The sequence below is a fragment of the Elephantulus edwardii genome, unplaced genomic scaffold (assembly GCF_000299155.1).
Source record: "Elephantulus edwardii isolate Elephantulus edwardi_28Jun2011 unplaced genomic scaffold, EleEdw1.0 scaffold00073, whole genome shotgun sequence".
NCBI lineage: Eukaryota > Metazoa > Chordata > Mammalia > Macroscelidea > Macroscelididae > Elephantulus > Elephantulus edwardii.
This window is the reverse complement of record NW_006399823.1, coordinates 745,324-766,444: the sequence shown is the minus strand read 5'-3', so window position 1 is coordinate 766,444 and position 21,121 is coordinate 745,324. Positions and strand designations below refer to the sequence as shown.

General features: G+C 45.3%; 1 protein-coding gene across 2 annotated transcripts in view; it reads left to right on the top strand.

The window, feature by feature from the left end:
- Window positions 1–19,789, top strand: part of SRGAP3 (SLIT-ROBO Rho GTPase activating protein 3) — a 448,964-nt gene extending 429,175 nt beyond the window's left edge. For both annotated transcript variants that reach the window (XM_006888900.1, XM_006888901.1), the window contains exons 19-22: window positions 11,182–11,362; window positions 12,599–12,748; window positions 14,896–15,223; window positions 19,376–19,789. In XM_006888900.1, the coding sequence (XP_006888962.1) occupies window positions 11,182–11,362; window positions 12,599–12,748; window positions 14,896–15,223; window positions 19,376–19,789 (1,073 nt within the window). The remainder of the gene's footprint in view (window positions 1–11,181; window positions 11,363–12,598; window positions 12,749–14,895; window positions 15,224–19,375) is intronic.
- Window positions 19,790–21,121: the final 1,332 nt, after the last annotated feature.

The following is a 21,121-nucleotide window of genomic DNA, read 5'->3' as shown; positions in this document are numbered from 1 at the left end:
TTGGAGAAGTTTTTGGATGTGCATTGCTTTTGTATTTTTATAAATCATTGATTGTACAGAATTCTATTCTTCTGTCTCCAGCCCATTTCTGTCCCCAACTCCCTATTTCCAAACTACCTAGCCTTCTTCCTTGTTCCCAGCTTTTGCATTCCAGTCACCCATTATTACGAAGATATCTTGGTTTTATGTTCAGTTGATTGCCAATTGCAACAGTTGGTAGAAGTCATCTATTTCCTCCTCTTTGGCCCTATTTTTTGGTGCATATATTTGAATGATAGTGGTATTAACAGGTCTTCCTTGTATGTGTATGGATATTGTATTTCAAGATGGCTCTAGATATGGTCTTTTGAACTATTAATACAACCCCATTTTATCCTTACCTTTTTATTTCCAGCATGTGATTGATTAAAAATGTCCCAGGCCAATCAATTTCATTTCGCCAATACCTAGTATGTCAAATTTATGCATTCAATTTCTTACTTAACAATCTCTAATTTTCCTACGTTCATACTTCTCACATTCCACGTTCCAATCATTAAAGTTTATTCCTCCTCCTTTATGATTCCCAATACGAAGGCTCAACCTTTTGTGCCCTAACTGTTAGTGTAACCTAAGAGTTCTCTGCTTTTAATGTACATTGCATTTTCAAAGGTTTGTTGCTTTGGAAGTGAATACCAATCCTTCTTCCTAGTCTGCCTTAATTTGGGTACTCTGCTTTAGAGAAATACCTTGACAGACAAGCATTTTACCCAAAAGAGCTAATGAGAGTATGCAGGTAACAGATCAGGTGATGATTCCAGGGCCCATGCCTTCGGCACATGTGTTGTGTTCCCACCCTCACCCCGACCAGCCAGCATCCAGCTCAGTTCCATCTACTTGCCCCTTTGGCGCATCCCATCCCCTCCTGATCCTGGCCATGGTCTTCACAATTACTTGCTTTACATCAGAGAGCTGGGCTATGACTAAGGATGAAAGAAGGAGAATTGATGCCTTTGAGCTGAGGTGCTGGAGAAGAGTATTGAATATACCATGGACTGCTAGGAGAACCAACAGGTTCTTCCTGGAGAGGGTGAAACCAGGCTGCTCTTTGCAGGCGAGGTTTTTGTGGTTTCATCTGACATACTTTGTGCATATTGCTAGGAGGGACCAGTCTTTAGAGAGGGGTGTTATGCTTGGAAGAGTGGAGAGGTCGCACAAGAGAGGAAAACCCTGGATGAGATGGATTGACTCAGTGACTGCAGAAATGGGAGTAGCTGTGTCAGAGACAGTGAAATTGGCTCAGGATAAAGCAGAGTTCAGAGCTGTTGTACATAAGGTTGCTGAGAATCAGAGTTGACTCGATGGCACATAACAGCAAAATTAATTTTTTTATATCTTTTATTATTATTCATTTTAATGACAATTTACAGAGACTTTGGATTTCCATTCATTCATTATTGCACTTTTCTCCCTGCCCAACCCTCCCGCCCCCCGCAGTTCACTCTTCTCTTTGAAAAGTAAAGTTCCTCCATGTTGGACAATCCCTCCTCCCAAGTCCACTCCACTATGTAGTCTTCATTCTGGACTCCTGTCATAACAATAAAACCTAATCACACATCCCTTTTAAACAGTTCTCCCCCTCATCTGTTTCAATGCAGTATACATTATTTATCCCATCTTTCTCAGTCTTCTCCCAATCCCAATGTAAGTCCCATTTTACGATAGTGGCACTATGCAGTATTTGTTCTTTTGTGACTGAGATATTGAACTCAGCATAATGCCCTCCAGCATCACCCATTTTGAATAATATTGCATGAGTTCCTTGTTTTTCAATGCATCATAGTATTCCATTGTGTGAATAAACCACACCTTCTCTATCCCTTTGTTGATGGGCACTTAGGTTGTTTCCAACGCCTTGCTATTGTGAACAAAGCCGTGATAAGCATGGATGTGCACATCAATTTGCTGCTAGAAACTATCCCCTGAAAATAGCAGCTTTGATACATCCTACGAAGGTCTTAATCTATCATGAAGGGAGTGAATTTCAGCTATAGACTAAAGAGTGGAGAGGAAAAGACTTGATAAGGAGGTCCTTTGCAACTGTCCTTCCAGACTAAGAGGACAGACACTTCTTCATTTTCTTTTAAATAACTATTTTAATTTTTTCACAATTATTTAAATAGATAACAATTTATTTAATTAATATTTATTTAATATATTACAAAGCAGAACCTGTAGTGACTGATGACTGTGAGTTGCTTTGAGTCTATTGGCAAATCATGGTTTTATGTCTGGAGATTACATGTATGCTTATTCATTGATCTCCAATATTTATAAAGCAATTATAGCTGGGCTGAGAAACTGGTGGCCAAAACATAACCAAACTGAAAAAACCAAGGACAATTTTGGTAGTCAGATGCTAACTGAGGAATGATATTGCCAACTTAAACAAACCAAAAAAAAAAGTTCAGTAACAGAAGCACATATATATTGGTTTAAACTCTCTCATTGCTGTCAAATTGGAACCAACTCATAGATTACCCTCCAGTGGGTTTTCAGAGGTTGTACATTGCGTGGGAGAAGATGGCCTGTCTTTCTCCCGAGAGGCAGCAGATGGATTTGAACTACCAGAGAGCTGTGGCCTTTGGATTTGGAGTGTGACTCCTCTACTGACTATGCCACGAGAACTCCCTCTTCCTTCAAAACCAATTCTAAATCTTTTTTTTTAAGAAAATATGTACTTTATTTGGTATTAATAGGTTTGCCTATTCTAAATCTTAATACCAACTGGAGCTGTTACCTGAGGCAATGAATGGAGGAGAGTTCCCATCCTAAGCACAGTGACCCTTACCTTCATAAACCTAATCAGATTAGTATTCTGTCCTCTCGAGTGTGTGTGGATGGAGTGTTTATTCCGCTATCGATCATCTCCACCTTGCCCCACCCACAAATTGGGCTCAAGATCTAACTGGGGTCTTCTGGAAGGGAGAGAATGGAGATTCTAGCTTCCCATTGGTAGTAATGCCAGTTATTAATGAGGTTGTCTGCTAACAAAGATTTTCGTTTCAAGATCACCCAGAGATCTACTTAAAAAAAAATCAACCATTGAAAACCCTGTGGAATAATACAGCAGTTCTTCTCTGACACACTGCAAATTAGTGTCAACTTGAGGGCAACTTGGAAGTGTCCTAAAACGAGGAAGAAGAAGAAATTAAGTCAAATTTGGGTAGGGCTGTGTGAGAAAGCAGTAAGACAGAAAGTCCCATATTCTAATCCAGATATGATAAACCCAAATCCACGAGCTGCTCAGCAGGACAAAGATGAATATTTCCCATGCCTTTATAGCCTCTGAAAACTCACTCGAGGTGTAGTTATGAGTTGGTCTGACTTGATGGCACATAACAACAATAAGCCCAAATAATAGACTGGCTAATAAATGGTAGCTGTTATTGCAAGAATGGTGCAAATTCATCTTATATACTTTGGCTATGTTGTCAGAAAGGACCAGTCCTTGGAGAAGGACATCATACTGGGAGAGGCAGAGGATCAGAGAAGGAGAGGAAAATCTTCTACAAGATGGATTGACGCAGTGATTTTAACAGTTGGATAAGCATGTGAGACTTCTTGAGGCTGGCGCAGGATGGGGCAAAATTCACATCTGTTGCACAACTCACTGTGACTTGTAGTCGATTTGACAGCACCTAGCAACAACATCACTGCTACTTTTTTCCCCCCTGTGAGTTGTATCTGACTTACATTTTTTTTTCTTAAGGATATAATGATGTGTTTCTGGCTCTTCTGGCTTGTAGCTGCTGCTGCTGCTGCTCTGTTTTTGCCCTTTTCATTTCCCTCCCTGAGGCACAAAATTCAGACTCCACTGTCAGCTTTGGAATCTGACTCAAAGGAAATCCCTAAGGCGAAGCTCACTTTCAAACCCTGAGAGTGGGGCCTGTCTGGGGTCGGCTTCCAGGCTTGCCAGTCCTCTGGCCTTTCTGCCTGTACAGCCAGCCAAACAACACAGGGCAGCCCCAGCCCATGGTTGTGCGGAAGAGCCAAGAGGAGAAGGACAGAGGTGTTTCCATTTTACCAAGAAGTTGGCTTTAAGTCAAGATCTGAACTGACTTGACCCATTTAAGCAATGCTTTAGCTTTTTTGTCTCTCTCTCTTAGTACATCTCCTGTATCAGAATAGCATTTAAAGACATTTGTCAGGGAGCCAGCTGGGGAAAGCTTAAGTGTTTGAGATGTGCATGCTGAAGAGGCGGTGGTGCTGAAAGTTCTCCAAATGCCACTGCAGCTCAGGGCACCCAGCCTCCAGGTGCCAGCTGTTTCCTGAAAGGAGCTAGAAGTGGAGGTGGGGGGTGGGCATTGGTAGGCTGGTGGGGGGACAATCTTTCTCTGCTGTGATTTCCATGCTGTCCATGACCCTTAGAAGAACATCAAGTCTGGTAACAGCAACAGCTCTTTATAGAGACAGCTGTGTGCCCGACACGTCTGCCAGCAGCTGATGCACACTAAGTTAATACTCATACACAACCCACTGAGATGGGACCAGTCATCCTTTCTATTTTGCAGATAAGAAAGGCTGAGTCTTAAGCTAAGTACATTGTCCCTGGTGAAAATGGGACAGCCAGATGTTCTGACCTTAGCTGTGGAAGGATTTATGCACCAGAATCCATGATGAACAGAACAGGCAGTGAGTGTCAGGAAGCCCAGCAGGGAGGACTCTGGGATACAGGAACCCTTCCTTTCATTACCCTTTCATCCTGTTAGAACTTTCTTTTTATTTTCTATTGTTTTTCATACAAAATTTGTATACATTATATTTCATTCATATCCATTGAGTTTCACACATTCTTTCATTCACACTGTGTTTCATACGATCATTACCTTTCACTGTGTTTTAAGAAATTGATCTATACCAGTATTACTCCATCTTTTCAGATCCCCACTGGATCTTTCCTAATTCCTTCATCCCCTCCCTCCAACCACGAAAATCTACAACCTCATGATTTCCTCCCTTCCCCATGCTCAGGCCCCCTCACCATATTCCCACATCCTGCTAGTCATCCTTCTGTTTTTATAATAATGGTCTTATTCAGTATTTGTCCTCATGAGACTGAGTTCATTCACTCAGCATAATGCTCTCCAGCCTTGCCGATGTTATATAGTATTTTTCAAAATCATTGTTTCTAAGTGCAGCATCGTATTCCATTATGTGACCACAATTCCTCAATCTATTTGTTTGTTGTTGGATATTTGGACTATTTCCATGTTCTTGCTATTGTCAATAACACTGCTATGAACCAGAGTGTACAAATCTCCATTGGTGTTTCAGCTCTATTTTCCTCAGCATATATTCCCAGCAGTGGAATAGCTTAGTCATATGGAATGTCTATGTTCAGCTTTTTGAGGAAACACCAACCTGCCTTCCAAGGTGGTTGTACCATTTTACAATTCCACCAACAGTGTATGAGAGTTCTAATCTCTCCACCTCCTCTTCAACATTTGTTTGCTATCCTGATACACTTTGCCACTGCCACTGGGATGAGAATTTATATCTTTGTGGGTTTGATTCACATCTTAATGAAAGTAGTTCTGAGCATCTCTTCATGTGTCTTTTGGCCATCTGACTGTCTTTCTCTGAGAAAAGTCTTTCCATGTATTTTGCCAATTTTGTGATTGAGTTATCAGTCTTTTTCTTGTGGAAACTCTGTCACAGGCGAATGACTTTCTGTTCCATTTCTTTTGTTATGCTTTTTTGGTCCCTCCAGCTGAAACTTCTGCCATTTTTATTTTTATATTCTGGATTGCATTTGCATGCATTTCTGTTATTTCCAGTATTTTGTTGGCTGTACCCTCTATGTCTTGTGATTATTTTTTTAAATACTTATATATCTCTATCATTTTAATTCTTTCTTCCATCTTTTGCAATATTTTCTGTAGTTGTTCATATTCCTCTACATCAATATTATTTCTTCCAGCTCCCTGGTTCTGGAGAATTTGCTTTATTTATTACTTCTGTTCTTTCTTCCATCATTTGCACCTTCCTCCATAACAGTTTCTATAACTCCACATTAACATCTTTTGTACTGGTTCCCTGTTTTTGGAATATTTGCTTTATTTTCAGCTTCCATTCTTTCTTTCATTATTTTTATGTTTTTTGGTACCTGTTCATATGAACCATGTCAGTATATTTCTTCTGCATCTTTGTCTGTAGGGTGTTCATTGGGTCTGCAAAATGCTTAGCCTTTTAAAAAGAAGGCTTATTTTGTTGTTTCACAATCTTTGAAGCAGCCTGCTATATTCTTGACATTATGTGATGTTTTTCTTGGTATGGATTAGGGCTTTTCTATTCTGTCTGAGTAGGTTATTGACAGTTCTTTATCTTTATGGTGTTATGGATTAGTTGTAGACTTAAAGTGTTCCGTCTATGGGGGAAGGCACCTCGCTATACCAGGAATCCTTTCTGGTCCTTTCTGCTCTCCTTTCCTAAAGTCCTTCCACTTCTCTCTGGATTGTAGTGCAGCTCTGTGGGAGTCTCACGTGAGTCCTGCCTGCCTCTTCTAAAGTTTGTAATTGTCCTTAGGGGACCACAGTGTAGCCTAAGACCAACATCACCCTGACTGCTTCCCTCTATCTGGAGCTGGGGCGATGGGAGCAGGATCATCACAAACTCTCCTGCCTGCACCTGCCTCTTCTAATGTTTATAATTGTCCTTAGTGGTGCTGGTGCAGCCGGAGACCACCTTCTGTCTGTCTTGCTGTCATTGTTATGTGCTGTCAAGTTGCTTGCAACACGTAGCAACCCTAGGTACAGCAGCCCTGTACCCTGCTATATCTCTTGCCAATTACGGTCTCTGACACACACACCAAACCCCATTACCCCAGTCACTAAATTAATCCATCTCATCAAGGGTTTTCCTCTCTTGCACTGTCCCTCCACCCTCCCAAGCATGATGTCCATCTCCAAGAACTGGCTCCTCCTTACAACATGTCCAAAGTAGGTCAGACGGAGCTTCAGAATCCTTGTCTCCAAGGAGCAACCTGGTTTCACTCTTTTCAGGATGAACCTGTTTGTTCTCTTAGCAGTCCATGGTATATTCAATACTCTTCTCCAGCACCACAGCTCAAAGGCATCAATTCTCCTTCTATCATCCCTAGTCATTGTCCAGCTTTCTGACGCATAGCAAGTAATTGCAAGGGCTATAGCCTGAATCAGGCACACCTTAGTCTCCAGACTGATATAATTGCTATTCAATACTTTGGAGACGTCTCTGATAGCAGACTTTCCCAATGCAATTCATCTTTTAATTTTACCACTGGGCCAATTGGCAGCATCAGGATGGATGATGTAAAGACTGAGATTGTTTACAGCTTTAATTTCCTTGGCTCCACACTTGGTCAACACTCTTGGCACCAGCATCCAGGAAATTAAAAAATGTATTGCAATAGAAAAGTGTGCTATTAGGGACCTCTCCAAAGTACTGGAGAGTAATGGTGTCACTCTGGAGACTGAGGTATGCCTGATACAAGCCATGGTCTTTGCAATCACTTGCGATGCATCAGAGAGTTGGACAATGTCTGGGGAGGATAGAAGAAGAATTGATGCCTTTGAGCTCTGATGCTGGAGAAGAGTATTGAATATACCATGGCTTGCAAGAAAACAAACAGATTCCTCCTAGAGAGGGTTAAACCAGGCTGCTCCTTGGAGGCAAGGATTCTGAAGCTTTGTCTGACATACTTTGGACATGTTGCAAGGAGGGACCAGTCCTTGGAGAGGGACATAATGCTTGGGAGGGTGGAGGGACAGTGTAGGAGAGGAAGACCTTTGATGAGATGAATTGATTCAGTGACTGGGGTAATGAGGGTAGGTGTGTCAGAGACAATAAGATTGGCACAGGACAGAGCAGAGTTTAGGGCTATTGTATGTAGGGTCACTATGAGTTGCAGGTGACTCAAAGGCACATAACAACAACAACAACTGGCTTAGAATTTTTTAAATTATTATCTTTTAAGATTCTTTTAGAAATTTGTACAAATCCTTCAGAGTGTAAACAAATAGTGTCATCAGTTTTATATATTAAAGATAATTGTGCTTTGAAATAGAAATACATTAATACTTACACATCTGTGTCTACCAAGTGTGTATAGTGATTAAGGTACAAGCTACAACAAGTATTACATTATAAGCACAGCATCACTAGTTCTCAAAAACATCTCTTCTCCAAACATCACTTAACTGTGCTGTCTTGGCAAGCCACTTAAACTCTATGCCATTTCAATTTCTTGTCTGAACTTCTCATTGGCTAATGCCCATAGTAGTTATATTCACAATCATGACTGCTGCCCTCTGGCGAGTGAATGCCTCTGATACGTCTGTGCTATGTTCTATGCATTCCATGCATTATCTTTGCATTATTATGAGCATTCTGTTTCTAAGAAAACTCTAAGGAAGTTGACTTTTAAAGTACTTCTGAAAGGTTGATTTTTATTTCATAAAGCAATCATATATTTACAAAAAAATTGTGCAGAAAGTACAGAGAGTCTTTGTCAATCCTCTTGTATCCCTCTTCCCAGACTGTTTCTCCTGAGGAATACCTTGCATTCCTGTGATTCATTTGTTAAAATTAAGAAGCCAATATTGATGCACTATTATGAGTATTCACAGTTTAGGGATCACTCTGTGTTGCACATTTCTACTGCTGTATTTAGGTGCCATCACCTCAGCTCTAGTTCACAACAACCCTCTGTACAACAGTACACAACCCTGCCTGATCCTGTGCCATCCTCATAACCTTCACTATGCTCAAGCCCAGTTGTTGCTGTCACTGTGTCAATCCATCTCATTAGAGTCTTCCTGTCCTAAAAAAAAAGAGTCTTCCTCTCCTTTGCTGACACTTTACTTTTATGATATCCTTCTCCAGAAACCAGTCCCTCCTAACAACATGCCAATGTTTATGAGACAAAGTTTCACCATCCTTCCTTCTATGGAGCATTCTGGCTGAACTGTAGGTTTTGATAAATGCACAGTGACAGGTAATCCACCACTGCAGATCTTACAGAAAAATTCCACTGCCCTAAAAATACCCCGGGCTCCACCTGTTCATTGCCTTTCCCACCCCAAGTCTGGCTCCTGACTGCCTGTCTGTAGTTTAATCTTTTACAGAACGCCAGATTGTTAGAATCATACAATATATTTCCTTTTCAGACTGGCTTCTTTCACTTAGTGCAATGCATTTAAAGTGCTTCCCACTCTTCTGGTAGTTTTGTAGCTTATTTCTTCTTACTGTTGACTAGTGCTCCTTCAGAGTGTAAAAGAATAGTTTCATCATTTTTATATTTTAAAAATAATTGTGCTTTGAAATATAAATACACTAATACTTACACATCTGTTTGTTTACCCACTCATCTATGGAAGGATCTCAGAATTGTCTCAGATTTGGAGCAATTATATGTGTTTTCTTTTAATCCTTATAATAACCTTTATAGATAAGGCAATGGAGGTGTATGGTTGCTGTTTTAAGTGGTGTCAGCGTGATTATGATTCATAGTGACCCTCAATGGATCTGAATCCTGTGCCTTCCTCATCATCTCTGACACACTCAAGCCCACTGTTATAGTGGCTGTGTCAATCCATCTCATTGAGGGTCTTCTCCTTTGCTGACTCTCCACCTTCCCAAGCATACTATCTTTTTCCAAGGACTGGGCCCTCCTAATAACATGCCCAAAATCTGTGAGATGAAGTTTCACCATCCTTGCCTCCAAAGAGGACCTGACGGCACTTTCTCCAAGGTGTATTTGTTTGTCTTTTGGCAGTCTGTGGGATATTCAGCACTCCTGTCCATCACCACAATTAAAGGCATTGACTCTTCTCCTTTCAGCCTTATTCATTGTCAGGCTCTCAGGTGTATAGCATCTGAAGTGCACAGTGGAATGGTTATAACTTCTTCAAGGTCACAAAAACAGGAAGGGACAAAGCTGTGCAACAGAAGTACTTCAAGAGCTAGAGACATATCCTCATTGATTAACACAGGCCAGGTGGTTCAGAGAGGAGGAAAGGGTCAATGAGTGAATATGTATGTGAAAAGAGATTTGGTTGAGCTGTAGACAAAACAGGGCTCCCACATCTCTTTCACCAAAGCAACTCGAGGGAGCTACCTTGAGGAGATAAGGAAACCCTTCAAAACTGTGTACATTTTGCACAGGTGGGAGCTCACCATCTATTTGACCTTCCAAAAAACTTAAGAACAATTAAATGTACCATAAGAGGACTCAAGGGGCGGTGGGGGAGGAATGGAAACAGAACCTATATTAAGGCATAAAAGAAAATGAATGTTTCAGAATATTGTTTTAATAACTAAGCACTGGGAACATGCTGTATAGTGGGAAATAAGTACTCTAGCAGATTCGTGGGGTGGGGAGTTAAGTTACAAGTGTCAGGGACTGCAAAGAAGGGCTTGGCTCTGAGTACTATAACGAATGAAATTATATTGCAGTCTCCATGATGCAAGGCCACAGTGATTTGCACCAGGGACAAGGCAACAAGCTGGGATTGGAGGGGAGGGCATATGTATAGTGAGCAGGGTGGGGTTGGGAAGTTGTGCAGGCTTCGTTATTCTGAATAATTCTCAAGACAGAGGGATATAGGAACTGTCCCTTGGTATTGGGTGGCTGGCCCTGGGTCAGTTAGGACTGGTGCCTTGTGGTCCTGGAGTGGGAGAGTCTGATAAAGGGAATAGTTGGAGAGTAGATTTAAATCAACCACTCAGGAAAGAGAATAGTCTTGCTTCAAAATTGTATCAAAACAACTTTTTAAGAAAATAGTATATATAGACAGATAGATAGCTAGATAGATTAGATAGATAGAGACAGAGACAGAGATAGAGATAGATCTATTTGGCAGATGATATGTCTACATTTATCTTTGGAGATGTTGTAAATTATCTATGTAAATAGTGGAGTCAACAAGGTGGGGGGTGGAGAGAAGACGAAAATACGATGATATTGCAGTGAGCTACATTTAAAGGCTGGCCTGAGTCCTCAAAGCAGAGCACCATTGTGGCTCCTGGGCCCCAAGTCCAAGCTGTCTTCATCAGGGTTGCTACTTGTCCTTCCCCAAGGGTGCAGGACCTTCCACATGGGGCTCCTGGGCTGTTCCTCTTCTGACCTCATTAATTCTCCTTTGCTTGCTCTCTTTCCAGAAGTGGAACAGATCGAGGCCATCGCCAAGTTTGACTACGTGGGGCGGTCTCCCCGGGAGTTGTCCTTCAAGAAGGGGGCCTCTCTGCTACTGTACCACCGTGCGTCAGAGGACTGGTGGGAGGGTCGACACAACGGCGTGGATGGACTCATCCCACATCAGTACATAGTTGTACAGGACATGTGAGTGGGAGTCAGGGCTCCGTTTAAAAATGTGGTGATAGATTAGTAGAGTCTGAAAGGGGCACAGGCAGGGAAGTGTTGGCTTGTGGGCCACTTATGTGAACATCCTATTAAAATATGCTTGGTGTCCTGTAAAGATGGGTTCTATCTAACTTCCCCTTTAATAGTGATCTACTTTACAAATATGCAAATGACTCATTCTTTAGCATAAACAGTGACAGCATTAATTGCCCCTGGCCACCATCCTGACCCATCTGACAGGTGACAGGGCATTTGTCATTCACTGTGTCCAGTGGCTCTTGCCATGCACCTCCCCCTTCATGGACCTCCATGTAGCCAGTGGCTAACTCACTGCTTCCCTAACAGTCTGTCATGCTCCATTTTTTGAGGTAACTTCTCAGAGGCTGCATCATTTTTAGTTAAAAAAATCATTTCTTTTTACTATAATTTCCAGAGTTTAAAGAGACTTTGTATCCCAAAATGCCTAGTCCTACTCAAAGGCCCAGAAAGCCTGCATTCCTCTGAACTCACTGAAGTCCTTGTGCATTCTGACCATCTCAGCTGAAATTATTTCTCAGGAGAGCAGATGCCAAGCTAGACCTCAAGGGCAGGGAAACAGAAACAAAACTTTTGATGGGACAGGGGGAAATCTGAAGCCTGGACCAAAAAGGGGACAGTCCATGGCAGCCCTCTGAAGTCACCAAGGGAAGGAGGCTGGTAGGACACTCAGAATAGCCTGAGTCACCTCACAATTCTCCAGATGCCTGGATTGGTGAAGGGCAAAGGCAAGGGAGGCACCTTCTTCCTCCTCTGCTTGTCTCTGAGATCCAGAAACTCAGCATTGAGCAATCTGCCTTCAGTTTAGAGACTTCGTCGCCTTCATTCCTCTAACTTCTCCTCTAGCATTTAGCCTCACCCTGGCACAGAGAAACCTGGGAGAGAAAAGACGACAGGAGGGGGTAAAGCAGGCAACCTGGGAGAGAATGGAAGAAGGAAAGGACCAGGCAGTTGTGGCAAAGGGAAAGACAGGCACGAGTCTCTGCTAGGAAAACTAGCTTGAGGAATATTGCTGCTATAAGAATAATACCTGTCACAGAGCTAGGAGGTCGGAAAGTGAGCCATCTTGAGCTGTGACAAAGCTGAGCCATGAAGATGTATGCTAATTCAGCCCCTTGAGGATCTCTCAAGGGTCTCTGGAGGGAAGCACCCCCAATTCACATGTATCCTTCTTCCCAGGGACGATGCCTTCTCAGACAGCCTGAGCCAAAAGGCTGACAGCGAAGCCAGCAGTGGGCCACTACTGGACGACAAGGCTTCCTCCAAAAACGACCTCCAGTCCCCCACAGAACACATCACGGACTACAGCTTTGGGGGGGTAATGGGCCGGTAGGAAATGTGGCTTCATTTTCCCTGCTAAGTTCCAAGCCAGTTCATGTCTGATTTAAGACGGGGCAAGAAAAGATGGAAGGGGTGGCTGTAGCCGCATGCTCCCCATAAGATGTAATCTTGGAGGCACAACTGGGTGGCCTGGCAGGATATGGCTCGAGAGGACTGGGTATAAAACTGTCTGGGGTTGTGGGTTGGATAAGAGAGAAAGACATGTTAGCAACTCAGTGTTTTTATTGAAAATAATAGTAATGAGTGAGTTACAATTGACCAATGTTCTTGTTCTGCCTTTAGTTCCTTTGCCTCCTCCTCACTTCCTGCGTAGATTTCAGTTGTTTCTTAAAACATTTTCAACTGGTTTGCTTCCTGAAATATACCATTGCCACAAAGCACACCCACTCAGTGGTAGGGGAAACTGACCCTACTCACCATCCATTTGTATGGTGGGAGCAGATTTTCCAGTGTTTCATCTGGCTGGGTGTGGCCTTTGTTATATGGAATTTTTAACATGCCATTCAGTGAAGAGGTATAGTCCAAAGTATGTGGCTTAAAAGAAAAAGAAAGAAAAAAAAAGAAGGGAAAAGAAAAAGCCGGCAGTTCCCCACTGCTTCTAGGTCACATTCTCAGAATGTCCTTTTTCTGTGTGGTTTTCCAATGAGAGGTCATGTGATAGGTTCCTGCAGACAAAGTCAAGGAAGTGAGTCACATGGGAGCCACACTCTATGAATTTGCCTCAGCCGGAGTCCTGTTGTCTCTTTCCAGCATGATCTAATCAGTTCCACCAGTAGCTCAGGGCACCGAGACAGATGGTGATTGTTATGCCGTGAAGTCAGCTACAACTCACAGAGACAGATGGTAGGATTTGAAAAAGGTGGAAGGTGGGGGCGGGTAGCAGAACAAGTCATAGCCCCTAGACTTCTAGGAGGCCAAATATTCTTTCTCTCTTTTCCCTCCCTCACCTACCTTCTTTTCTATTTCACCATCTCTCCCTGTCTCACCCCTGTGCTTTAGTCCTGCTGGGACACTCACAGGCATTGCTTAGCTCGGCTGCTGGCCATACTGACCTCCATCCCTCATTATAATTCACTCCCAGCACCCGGTCCCTCCTGCCCAACTTCTCTCCCCTCCCCAGGATGTAGCAGGGTTTCCTGTGCCTAGTAGAACATTTTGTCTTCTAGGTATTTCCATACCTACCAAAACTCCCCGTAAGGTGTGCCAGAAATAATATGCTCATGCACCAGAAGAAGAACACAGGGCAGTGTGTTACAGAAGCATGCGGAAGGCCCACCATCCTGGCACACCTTTTGTGTCATTTTCACTCCATGAAGCTTCCACAAGAGACGAAAGATATCCAAGTACACAAAGAGGTGTCTTGTGATGTAGTGTCTCCTCAAGGGTCCTGCTGCTGCCCAGGTTCTGAATAAGCTCCTGAAAGTAGTCCTTTCTCCAGGGGAGGCAGCAGTAAATGCTAGTTGACTCCCAGGCAGTGCTGGTAACATTGGAGTACAGACAAGCCTCCTTCCTTCAAACCCAGTGGAAGCCTACTGGAATCCTTGAAATGCCCAGATGGCTTACTTACAGATCGCCTCTTGAGCTGAATTAACCATCCACCAAGTGTCCTCAGGATAAAATGTTGTTGTTGAGTAACATCGAGTCGGATTCGACCCACAGCTGACCGACCCTCCCGCGGGTTTTCAGAGGCAGTTAATCACACAAGAGGAGATTGCCCATCCTTCTCCCACGGAGCAGCTGGTGGATTCGAACCCATACCCTCGAGATTGCAGTGCAGCTTCTTACCACTAGGCCACCAAAGCTCAGGATAACATGTTCTTGGTTTTGTTTTATGGAAAGATTGCTTTTGCAATTAGCAGTCTACAGTGTGCAAGCCCAGTGCAGAGTAACCTCTCCCCTGGGGTGTGGACTCAGACACAACTTAGGGAATCCAAGAAGCTTTACAGTCCCCACTCCCTAGTGTGACGGCTTGGCTCACGTGGGGCAGGGGCAGCAAGTTTAGAGTGGCCGCGGGGCGTGCATGGGGCCGGGGCGCACGCGTGGGGCCGGGGGCGCGCGTGGCGTGGGCTTGACTGGCCCTTTTGGAGACCTGTCAGGGTGACCTCTGCCTCTGCCTCCTGCCCACTGCTTTGCAGAGTGCGGCTGCGATCCGATGGAGCTGCCATCCCCAGGCGCCGAAGCGGGGGCGACACGCACAGCCCACCTCGAGGCCTGGGTCCCAGCATAGACACACCACCCCGGGCTGCCGCCTGCCCCAGCAGTCCCCACAAAGTTCCCCTGGCCCGAGGAAGGATTGAGAGCCCCGAGAAGCGGCGGATGGCCACGTTTGGGAGCGCCGGCAGCATCAACTACCCCGACCAGAAGGCGCTGTCTGAGGGACACTCGATGAGGTCCACGTGTGGCTCCACCAGGCACAGCAGCCTGGGGGACCACAAGTCCCTGGAGGCGGAGGCCCTGGCAGAAGTAAGGGCCAGGGAGATCCCAAGGGGTTGGGATGCCTGGTGAGAAGCTGCCAGGCCAGAGCCCAAGCTGGTGAGCTGCCCGCCCTTCCCTTCCCAGGGAGTAGTTCTGCCGGCAGCCTAGTGTTTCCCTACAGAGTTGCAGCCTGGGAGGTGTACCTGGGATCCATGATGGCAGGGCTTTCCACAATGGTCACCTCAAATCAAAGGCCTTCCCCACGTGGGGTTTGTAACAAAGAGAGAACAGTGAGTAACACAGAGAAGTGAAAGGGCAAATGCAGGAGGTGGAAGGAGGAACACTCCTGTTTTATGAATCTCAGGTGTGGGCATTGCATCCTGGCAAGGAGAACTGCCTCTGAGGAGGATGAGATTAAATAGCTGAAGCAGGAAGAGAAGAATGGTCAGACTTTTCCAAAGTATTTGGAACCTTTGTTGTATTCTTCTTTGATGGTTTTTATAATTGCCAAGCAAACAGAATCATGACTTTCTCAGCAATTTGCAAAACTATTCCCATGTAATCACCAAATGTCCATTGTGCCCAAAAATTTGAAAAAAGGGGTAACTTCTACCCCCTCTGAAATTTGGAGGTGCCCGCTGCCATCAAGTCAATTCCAGCTCATGGTAACCCTCCTTTAGGTTTCCAGAATTCAGACTGCCGGCCTTTCAGTTGGCAGCCCATACGTTATGCCTTACATACACCACCTAGCTCCCGGTCATGCACCCCTGCCACGTGCTTGCAGAGTGGTCTTTCTGGGCTGAGAAGTGTGTTGTAGAGAGTGACAGTTGGGTGTTTAAGAAGAGGGAAATGTGAGGTGGGCTGTGTTCGCAAGGAGGTCAGGAATGGCCCCAAGGAAATACTATCTTATGGAAACAGGCATACACACCAGGAAAACAGCCCCTCCTGACATCCTTGAGGACTGCTGTGGCCAATCTCCTCCTGCTTACTCCCCGAGGGAATGATTCTTAAAGCTGGGACTTCAGAGGCACCTTCAGAGGGTGTTTTTTTTTCTAGAAGGCCTTCTCAGAAAACTCCACTCCAGCATCCACCATAGCTTAAATGCTCTAGTTAGAGTCAATGGAAGCAGTGAGAGGTACTGCCTGGCCCGAAACTGTCCAAGACAGACTCCCCAGTCTTGGGTTGTATTTCCAAAAGAAAGCCCTCCAGCAGTTTAGTACCAGAGGATGTTAAGGAGTCAGGGCGAGGGGTATTTTATGGTCCACAGGGTTCAGCAAGTGCTGCTTTAACAAAGTTATGTGCCTCACCTATGAGATTTCTTAGATTGCTTGACATGTAGGCATGCACTGTGATCTCCAAGACAGGAAACAGGGGGAGGATACCCTATCTCTCAAACCTCCTCGCCCCTTTATTCACCGTACATTTTGTAGAACCAGCCCAAAGACTCTACTTCTGAGAGGACGGCAGGTGTTTTTCAGTGTGATAACCACACTCAGAGCTCCTTTCACAGAAAGAGAGTTGGCGAGCATGATAAACAGTGTTCAGATAGCCAAGAGTATGCCAGACAGCGTCCAGCCTGCTGGCCCTCCACTAGGATGAACTCTTGTCTGTGCAGCTACAAAGGAAGCTGGCACACACAGAGTTCCACAGAGTAGAAAGTTTCCCCCACTTCTCTGTCCCCAGATGTCCTAGAGGGTTTAGATTAGAAGTTAAAGGGGTTGTTTGGGGGTCTTACTTTGTTATTGACAGAGGGAGGGAAATGTATGTGCGGCTATCATTTGGCGGGAGGCAGAGTGGTCACCGTGTTCCCCACCCCATCCCAACCCCTGCTCCACCACGTCTCACTGCTGGACTAACGCAAGCACCACTAAATGACTCAGCTGATCTCTATTTGAGCTTTCTTTTCTTCTGGGCTCACATTCTGCCAGGGTAGAGTGCTGCTGGTAGTGGAGGAGGTGATAATTACATTATTTTTGTTTTGCCTTTCCTCTCACAGTCATTCACTTAGTGCCATTGAGTCAGAACTGACTCACAGCTGACCCTCTCGTGCATTTTCAGAGGCTGTAAATTGTGCAGGAGGAGATTGCTTACTTTTCTTCCAAGGAACAGCCAGTGGATTTGAACTGCTTGCCTTGAGATTGGCAGTGTAGCTCCTTACCACCAGGCCACCATAGCTCCTCTTCACAGACAGTTGCTGTTGTTATGTGCCCTCAAGGTGGAACTGACCATAAATGACCCATCAGTTTTCAGAGGCTGTTAATCTTACCAAGGAGATTGTCCATCCATGTCCTGCAGAGCAGCTCTGGATTCAAACTGAGTGCCTTTGGGATTGCAGCACAACTCCTTACCATTAGGCCAACAGAGCTCCCTCACAGACAGTAGTGGTGTTAATATCCAAGGAACACACAAGCTGCTGTTGAGTCCACTCATCAACTCCACATGTGCTCCTTGGAAGTAGATGGACAAGTCTATCTTCCAAAGTGTTTCTGGGTAGATTTGAACCACCATACTTTCAGTTCATAGTCTAGTGCTTTACAATTTATGCCACACAGAGACTCCTAATGGTGTTGTTGTGTGCCCTAAGAGAGGCTTTTGATGCTCGTGCCAATCAGGCTTCATCATTGCTGGATGGATTTGAGCAGCATCCCTGCGAGCTGTGGGGAAAGAAAATTCTCTCTCCCTTCATCCACAAATCATCCCACATTAACTCTTTGATGCACAAAGGCCACTTTTTTAAAACAAAAAAAACCTGGCTCAATCAATGAGTCATTAAGGGCTTTTCTCCCTTCCCCACTGCCAACCACCAAGCCACCCCCCTTTTTCCAAAGGCCACTTCTTAACATTGCTGTCATTTGGAAGCAAGGGGTGAAGGCTAGGCAAACTCCAGTATTGGCTATTGTTAGTTCTATAATAGGGAACTCTGGTGGCCAAGTGGTAAAGAGCTGCACTGCTCACCCAAAGGCATGTAGTTCAAATCCACCAGCTGCTCTGCAGGAAGATGGGGCAATCTCCTGCCATGCAATTTACAGGCTCTGAAAACCCACTGGAGGGTCAGCTATGAGTTAGTTCCGACTCAGTGGTATATAACAACAGTTGCATAACAAATCCAAAAGGATAGACTGGGACAATGAGGTGAGAAAGAGCCTGAATCTCTAAACACCACCAGGATGGCCTGGTGAAGCAGAAGGCCTGGGGGACGCATCCTGGGGTTCCTGGGGAAGCAGAAGGCCACTCAGGGATGAGGAAGGAGAGCACATCAAAGAGGATTTCATGCAGAAAGGAGGCTGTCAGAGCGCCCCAAAATCCTTCCTTGCACATGTTTGCCAGGATTTACCCCAGGGGAGAAGCAGCATGTCTTGAGACTAACCAGTCTTGTGGCAGTACTTCCAGCAGCATTAAGCAATGACCCTCAGGGGTCCGTCCCATGGCTGGGATCTGGCCCAGCTTCAGAGCACCTGAGACTTGCTCAAAGTCACAGAGCCAGCAAAGGGAGAAAGGTTTTTTCATTCCAAATTCCAGGTCCCTTTTTCCTTCCAGATCCACTAGGTTAACATGCTTGTCGGCTCATCAGAAGATCAGAGGTTCAGATCCACCCAGAAATGCCTCAGAAGTAAAGCATGGAGTTTTTCTTATTGGGGAAAAAAAATAATAACCAGCCATTGGAAGCTCTGTGGAGTATAGGCACATGGGGGTCACCTTGAGTCTGAATTAACACCATGGCAGGTGGCTTTATATGTATATGATAAAATAAATTCATTCTAACAAAGGAGTCTGAGGCTCAGAGAAGTGAAGTAACTTAGAAGGAAGTAAAGTGAAGCAAACCTAAGAGGAAAGTAGCAGAGGTGAGATTTGAACCCTCATTTGTCTCCTTCCAGAGCCCACCCTCTTAAGCAGTGGTCCAAGCTACCCTTTGTGGTTTGCTTCCTGTGCAGACCACTGGGCCAGGTATACCCACAATGCTTCCTGGTTTTGTCCTGTGAGTCTAATCTGTGTGTGTGTGTGTGTGTGTGTGTGTATTTATGCATCTACACACGTATATACTAGATCTGGACACACACAACAAATGTATATAGCTTCTCCTTTTTCTTTCCATGAAACTTTTTATGAAATCTCAGACCCTTGCGCCCCAACATCTTCCACTGAGTGATTTGGTGGAATCTGCAGGGACTTTTCTGACCAGAGCTCGCTCTCTGTCCTCAGGACATCGAGAAGACCATGAGCACCGCTCTGCACGAGTTGCGGGAACTTGAGAGGCAGAACACAGCCAAGCAGGCACCAGATGTGGTGCTGGACACCCTGGAGCCACTAAAGAACCCGCCAGGCCCCATCAACTCGGAGCCGGCCAGCCCCCTGCACACCATAGTCATCCGTGACCCCGACGCCGCCATGCGCCGCAGCAGCAGCTCCTCCACGGAAATGATGACCACTTTCAAGCCTGCCCTGTCCGCCCGCCTAGCTGGTGCCCAGCTGCGCCCGCCCCCCATGCGGCCCGTGCGGCCTGTGGTCCAGCACCGGTCCAGCAGCAGCAGCAGCTCGGGCATGGGCAGCCCCGCTGTGACACCCACGGAGAAGATGTTCCCCAACAGCTCGGCGGACAAGTCGGGCACCATGTGACCTGTGAGGGGGGCGTGCCATGGCCTATGTTGGCCTCCGATGGCCTCTCCTTCTGCCCCGGTGGTCCCAGAATGCTATCCTGGGAAGCTGGGGCTGGGAGGCCGAGGCCGAATGCATTTGCTGCCGCTCACTTTCAGCCATATGAGTCCGACAGACCTGGTGTGTGTGAACAGACACCCCAGGAGTGCAGGGGCAACAGCAGCCAACCAGAACATTTTCTGAGATCGTGGCAAAATGCTAAATGGCTTCTTCCACATATCACCACTGGAAAATAATTCTATCTTCATACATATATGTGCACATATATATGTATGTGTGTGTCTGTAGAGGGGTGTGTGTGTGTGTATTTATGCATCTATATACATATACTAGATCTGGACACACACACCAAATGTATATAGCATCTCCTTTTTCTTTTTATGAAACTTAGATTTACCTCAGACCCTTGCCACCGAACATCTCCCACCGAGTGATTTGGTGGGATCTGCAGGGACTTTTCTGGGAGAATTTAAAGGCCCACAGTAACTTGAATGAAGCAATACACCACTAACCTGCTGAAACACAACAAAAACACTCTCCCACAGTTTTCCAGAAGTTGTGGCCTTCCAGAACAGTCTGCTCACAAAGAAAGATAGGGCAGGCACTACGCTGAGCAGGCTGTGCCCAGAGGTGTAGGGGACCTCTCACAGAAAACCCCCTTCTGCCCCAGAGACTCTGCCCTTTCACCCTGAGGCCAAAGGCCAACAGCACCCTAAAAGCATGGGAGGAAGTTGGGGAGATGAATCCCAGACCACCTTGTGTTTGTATGTAGAAAAGTGGGGCAATGAGAACCTAAGCCCCATCGTAGCACAGTGTTGTGTGTGGCTGGGGAAAAAGAAAAAAAATCTATATGCAGTGGTGTGGAAAACTTCAAAACTTAGAAATGCAGTAGGAATAAATCTGTAGTAATGATAGAGGTTTAACTTATACTGTTTCCAAAGTATTTAATCCCCCCCCCTTTTCTTCTTTCTACTAATTATATTGTATCAGATTTGAAAGTAGCAGGCAACGAGGCTTTGGGTCCATCATCTCATTTCCTGCCAGGCCAGGATGACTTTGGCTGGGGGCCCAGCTCGGACCAGGGTCCAGAAAGCGTGACCCTTCACACTTTCTGCACTAGGGACCACCACAACCTGCACTCCAGCCCTCACTCCCGCACTCCCTGCCCACAGTGGTTGAGTTTACACAAGGGAAATACCTCCCCTCTTCATTCCTCCAGAGTGTTTACTAGATGAATATGGTGATGGGGTGAGGGAGCTGATGGGGGGGGGTGGGGGGGAATGTCATCTGGTT